The 6,577-nt window shown below is 37.7% G+C and overlaps 1 protein-coding gene across 1 annotated transcript; it reads left to right on the top strand.

Moving 5' to 3' along the window:
• The first annotated feature begins 1,664 nt into the window (after positions 1 to 1,664).
• LOC134825728 (ubiquitin-conjugating enzyme E2 S-like) lies at positions 1,665 to 6,543 on the top strand. Its single transcript, XM_063837937.1, is given in 6 exon segments — positions 1,665 to 1,805; positions 1,807 to 1,825; positions 2,013 to 2,090; positions 2,239 to 2,351; positions 6,055 to 6,152; positions 6,400 to 6,543. Coding segments are annotated over 6 exon segments (555 nt in total). The 5' UTR covers positions 1,665 to 1,685; the 3' UTR covers positions 6,527 to 6,543.
• Positions 6,544 to 6,577: the final 34 nt, after the last annotated feature.

The following is a 6,577-nucleotide window of genomic DNA, read 5'->3' as shown; positions in this document are numbered from 1 at the left end:
GCAAAGCTGTGAAAAAATCCTTCATTTTAAGAACGATTATTAATCCAAAAACACTAGAACTCATACTGGGGACAAGCCCATAAATGTGAACCTGTCCATTTTAAAGCACTCTGAAATTTGAAAATTTTGTACCCCCATAAAAAATACAGACACTCCCAAAGAAAGGCCTTAAACCCGTTCAGTTTTGGGTTTATATGCATTTTAAAAACCAAATCTGAATTAAAACGCCAAGTAAGAAGAAGGCATCCAAAAAAAAAAATTAAAAAATTTTTAAAAAAAGCTTTTGGGGGTTTAATTTTTAACTTTACTTTTCATTTTACATATGGGTTTTACTTTTTTGTGGGGCAAGCTTTGTTGCAATTACATTTATTTACGATACAGAGATTTAACAAAATTTTCCCAAATTTTCCGGGACCATTTTTTTGGTTAAAATTTAAATGGCTTAGTTTTTTTTGTACAAAATAATTTTTTTTTGATTTTGAGTCCCATAAATACTTAGAGGGAAATTTTCCCTTAAAGGGAAAGGGGTTTGTTTTAAAAATGAAAAATACTATAAAAAAAATGATTCAAGAAAAAAATAAAAAGTAATTCAATAAAAAATCCATCCGGTAGTAGATGGTTTTTTAAGTATGGGACCATCAACATTACGGGTAATCCTAAATCGGAAAAACTCGGACATTAAACCCCCCGCCATGAAAAATTTATCTGTATATGTTTTTTGTCCCGGGTCAAACCCCAATTACAACCGGGAACGACCCACAAAACTAAAAAAACCCCTTTCCGATAACGAAGCATCCCTTGGTTTAGTCCCCGAATATGGGGGCTGCACCAGTACGAGCCCTTTAAAATTTTCAAGCGAAAAATTAGAGAGAACAAGGGTTTTTTACCAAAAAAACCCTTTCACTCAAGCTCAAGTTCAGTCACCGCCGCCACAGTACGATGATTTGTACGGGAGCATATCATCAGCCTACAATAATGTTCTTCTTTTCCTACTGAATGATGGATTAAAACTTGCGATGGTGATTCATCTGCGTATAAATTGTCGATGCTATAAGTAGTGAAAATACTACTGTAGTTCCGTGTTTGATTATCAGTACATTATTAAGTGATATTGATGAAGTAAGTTTGAATTGTATTTTACATTTTTAACTAAAGATTAAGAAATTTTGACCGTCAAAAGCACTTTATGGTGTCCACCACTAAAAAAATTCATTTTTGATTTTCAGACATGAAATACATCATTATTTTAATAAAGTCTTTATATTTTGTTTATTTTTGAGAGATAATTTTTACATAGTTTTGTCCCCTAGCTTTTTTAATTTGCTTAATTTGATTGTTATGAATGAAATTAATCGGTTTTATGATTTAAAATTGCTTGATTTATGCTGTTCGATTAAATGTTAATTCTTAAATTTCATTGTTCAAAAGTTAACGAGGTTTAATTTTTTCAAAAGTTGAAAGCACAAATTCACTTCCAGTATTGATGCTATTTATATTGGCTTTATGTTTTAATACCATGCTCTAATCTTGAAACATAATACGAAACACATACGAAAGCGGTAAGCTCTAATCTATCCTAACATATCCTGCAAGTTTCTTACAAGGACCTCTACTAGGATCTGTAATTACTCTAACCCTAACACTCCCATCCTCCACATAGCCTCCTCACACTCCCTCCCGTAGAAATGGAGAACGTGGCACCAGGGACCATGAGGGCAGTCAGCAAGGAGCTGCGGGACCTGAACAAGGATCCTATTGAGGGTGTCACTGTGCTCATGAACGAAGCTGATCTGACTGATATATACCGCACACATTGCTGGTCCAAGTATGTGCTGGATTTATTAATTTGTCAATGTTTTCCGATTAAGCACCTGACACGGCGCGGCAGTTGGCTTAGACAACTTTATCAAGCTCCCCTCTCAGATGTCTCAGTTTAATTAGTATCGCCCCCCCCCCCCCCCCCCCAGTATCGTTCCCCTTCACCTCAGAAACTCATTGTTCATATTGTACAGGTGGTACACCTTACGAGGGCGGCAGTTTCAAAGTGAAACTTGTTCTCAGCAAAGATTTCCCTGCTTCTCCCCCAAGAGGTTTGGATTTAACGATTAAAATATATAATATTTATATTTGGTGGCTGACCCTGGATCTATCGAGTATTTTAGGTCCTTCTCGCTTCGCTGTTGGCATTTGTTTTGATCTTTAGCGATTTCAAAACAAATCTCACCCACACGTATTTAGGTTATTTTCTGACGAAGGTATTCCACCCGAATGTAGCTGATAATGGTGAAATTTGTGTCAATACCTTGAAGAAAGACTGGAAACCTAATCTTGGGATAAAGCACGTGCTTCTGGTAGGTAGATTGTTACTAATTTAGAAGTATAGGTTGTCGGTAATATTTTAGCGCTGTAGACTTTGTAAGACGCGAAGACGTTGGTCTAGAGAATTTTCATTCAAAGCAATTGTTACGCGCGCAAATTGATCGATTTCTTTTTTAAGCGCAACAATATAATAACGGATTTTGAGATTTTAATTTCAATGATTGGCGAAGTAAATAGTTAGGGACAATTAACATTAATACAGGACCATCTGGGGAAAAATTTGCGACAAGCTGATTTTTACAGGAATGTGTTGTCCATAGTGTCAGGAACCACCCCAAAGAGTTTCCAATCTGGATCTGTTGAGCAAAAAAAGTTACAGCCAATTTTCTTCAGGCGCGTATGTCAGCCTGAGGACCGCACTTGAAAAACTCGTAACTATCGTAATAAAGACCCCCAGGAGCACCATAGGGGGTGCAAAATGACCGCAATAGTGACATTGTGTGGGGCGCATCAGTGTTTTAGGGTCGTCAGATCTTTACTTATTGAGATAATTTCATTTTTTATAGGCTAACCTCTCTAAAATTTACTAAAATTTTGAAATTTTACTTAAATTTAGAAATTTAGCAAAATTGTTGTACAATTAAAACATTGTCTAGTTATCAGTATTCAAATTCTAAAATTTACTTTCAATTGTCAATTTATCCTTATATTAGTATAGTAAATAATATACATATCACATCAAATTCTGTAAAAAAAGGTCCTGAATTATTAGCATGGTGTCTTTGATTGGCAACTATTAGGTCACTTCTGGCTATCCCATTTCCTCAGAGTTGTTTGATTCTCCTGAATCGTCCTGTCTTTCGGGTGCATTAGTGCAACTTAATCCATGACATTGGCCACATGCAGGTAGACATTTAAAGCCATACTTCCGGCAGGATTCAGGAACACCTTAAGTACTTACAAGGGTTATCAACCTCCGCCGAGCAATTGCAGCAAATGAGGTTGAGCATCCCTGCCGGGGCAATCGCAGCTTTAGTCGGGATTGGCCGGTAGTATCCTTCAGAACTCATCTCCCATCCATAATGTAGTGGATTTAGACTTGCAGTGTCGAGTGTCACCCAGTTATGGTACTGAAGATATGATCTTAATATAATATGCTCAGTTGCAGAGGATGTAGACGGTGGTAGCCTTGATGGGTTGAGTTTTTTCTTTGCTATCATTCTACTGTAGCTGAGAAATCTGAGAGTTTCAAGTGCCTTGGTTTTATCTCCATAGATATGTTGAAACAAGGAGAGGCCAGCTTCAATTACTTCATTTGTTGAAACTCTCACAGAGAGTAATGATGCTAAATGACCCTCCTCATGAAAAGAAACTGCCTTTTTCAATATCTTCACCTTACCAAAGCCATGTATACTGCTGACCGTGTCACATCCTGAGAAACTGTGAACAAACAGTAATATGCGTTTTATGTTGGCATCAAGAGCATTTACTATTTTACTGATCGAGTGTGAGCCGTTTCTGGCTGTCATCACAATTTCATTGTGATTCTCAGTAAAATGATGAATAAATCTTCGTAGAAGGACAAGTTTAAAGCTTTACTAGCTACCATGGTATCAGCATCATCAGTAGCTACATGTGCTTCAATTCCATGTTCTGTAAAAACGTTCGACAGAAGGTTTATAAGCTCATGCTTGTTCTTTGAGTTGCTGAACAGTTTTTTAATCGGAACTGTGCACACAGTAGTACTTTTTAATAAGCCGATTAATAATTGCCAATGAGTCTATAACAATGTCTTTTTCGTTCACCCTCACTGTCCTCTTTAGAAGGGTCAAGTTTCCGACTTTGCCTTTAACTTGAAACTTATCGATAAAGCTTTTGCCATCCAGCTCTTTCTGGAGGGCAGTACCAACTGAAATGCAATCTTCTGGGTTGACATTATCCTTCTCTTTCTGTGATAGTCTTGTCCTCAGATTCGTTGAAATCAGCTGTATCTTTAAACCAACACAACAGCTTGGTAAACACTGCAATATTTTTCTGTACAGAAGATTTGCTAAGATCTGAGTGATTAGCACTAGAGGCTTTTGTTGTTGTTCTTTTATTGGATAAGTCTGCAATAGCTTCATCGACACTCTCGTTTATCAACGCCATTTGATTGAGGGTTGCAGTCCATAACTTATGGGCAGATTCATGAGTTCGCATTCTCCTTCCAGACAAACCCCCTGATGACTTTGCAGCCTTCATTAGTTGCTGTTCGATGCACACCATACCACTCGTGTTCATTATCTCGAACTGTGTGCAGACCTACGACCTTGAACGTTTTGACTTGTGCCCCATACTGGATCTCAAGTACGGTAATCTGCTCAAGATACAGCCGTAGAGCTTTGGAGTACTGACCTCGACATGCTGCTGCAAAGATAGGCAACATCTTAGCCACAATTGCAAGATGTAGATTGTAGATCGAAGTCATGTAACCGTTCTGCTCTTATAAAATCTTTTATTAAGCAAATGAAACCATGATAAGTTGTCCAAAGAGCAGGTGTGCGGCTGTTCGACGATAACATCTCGAACTTTAGTTTCTTTTCATGAGGAGGGTCATTTAGCATCATTACTCTCTGTGATAGTTTCAACAAATGAAGTAATTGAAGCTGGCCTCTCCTTGTTTCAACATATCTATGGAGATAAAACCAAGGCACTTGAAACTCTCAGATTTCTCAGCTACAGTAGAATGATAGCAAAGAAAAAACTCAACCCATCAAGGCTACCACCGTCTACATCCTCTGCAACTGAGCATATATTAAGATCATATCTTCAGTACCATAACTGGGTGACACTCGACACTGCAAGTCTAAATCCACTACATTATGGATGGGAGATGAGTTCTGAAGGATACTACCGGCCAATCCCGACTAAAGCTGCGATTGCCCCGGCAGGGATGCTCAACCTCATTTGCTGCAATTGCTCGGCGGAGGTTGATAACCCTTGTAAGTACTTAAGGTGTTCCTGAATCCTGCCGGAAGTATGGCTTTAAATGTCTACCTGCATGTGGCCAATGTCATGGATTAAGTTGCACTAATGCACCCGAAAGACAGGACGATTCAGGAGAATCAAACAACTCTGAGGAAATGGGATAGCCAGAAGTGACCTAATAGTTGCCAATCAAAGACACCATGCTAATAATTCAGGACCTTTTTTTACAGAATTTGATGTGATATGTATATTATTTACTATACTAATATAAGGATAAATTGACAATTGAAAGTAAATTTTAGAATTTGAATACTGATAACTAGACAATGTTTTTATTGTACAACAATTTTGCTAAATTTCTAAATTTAAGTAAAATTTCAAAATTTTAGTAAATTTTAGAGAGGTTAGCTTATAAAAATAAAATTATCTCAATAAGTAAAGATCTGACGACCCTAAAACACTGATGCGCCCCACATAATGTCACTATTGCGGTCATTTTGCACCCTCTATGGTGCTCCTGGGGGTCTTTATTACGATAGTTACGAGTTTTTCAAGTGCGGTCCTCAGGCTGACATACGCGCCTGAAGAAAATTGGCTGTAACTTTTTTTGCTCAACAGATCCAGATTGGAAACTCTTTGGGGTGGTTCCTGACACTATGGACAACACATTCCTGTAAAAATCAGCTTGTCGCAAATTTTTTCCCAGACATTTTGCATTATTCCCTAACTAAAAGGCGGAGGCTCTCAATAATTAATTTTTTTTTTCAGACAATACGTTGTTTACTCATATACCCAAATCCTGAATCTGCTCTGAATGAAGAAGCAGGAAGGTTACTCCTAGAAGCCTACGAGCAATTCGCATCAAGGTATAACTACAAATTTATTATTTTATAGGTATACCAATAGATTCGCATCTTCTTCTTAAGAGTATTTTCTCATATTTTCTGAAGATTTTCTTCTTATCTCTGATTATATACATTCTTGAATCAAAAGCAAAGTCATGGTTCTGTTATTACAGATTGTAGCATAGCGTTAGTGCCAATCTACTGCCCAGTTATTGCAGTAGTGGTATGTAACGTCACGTATTCGTACCCACATTGCAAATATTCACAGGGCGAAAATGATGACGGAAGTTCATGCCAAACCCATCAATAAAGTTTCTGATAAATCAATCCCCGCCACAGCCTCTTCGCAAAAAATGGCAGCAAAGAAAAAGGCAAAGGGCCTCCGTCGACTTTAGGAGGCAGGCTACTGGTCCAATTCAGAGTTACTCATAAGTCATATTGCCGCT

The sequence above is a fragment of the Bolinopsis microptera genome, unplaced genomic scaffold, assembly GCF_026151205.1.
Source record: "Bolinopsis microptera isolate Bmic1 unplaced genomic scaffold, MBARI_Bmic_1.0 sca42, whole genome shotgun sequence".
Lineage (NCBI taxonomy): Eukaryota > Metazoa > Ctenophora > Tentaculata > Lobata > Bolinopsidae > Bolinopsis > Bolinopsis microptera.
This window is presented reverse-complemented; position numbering and strand designations above follow the sequence as displayed.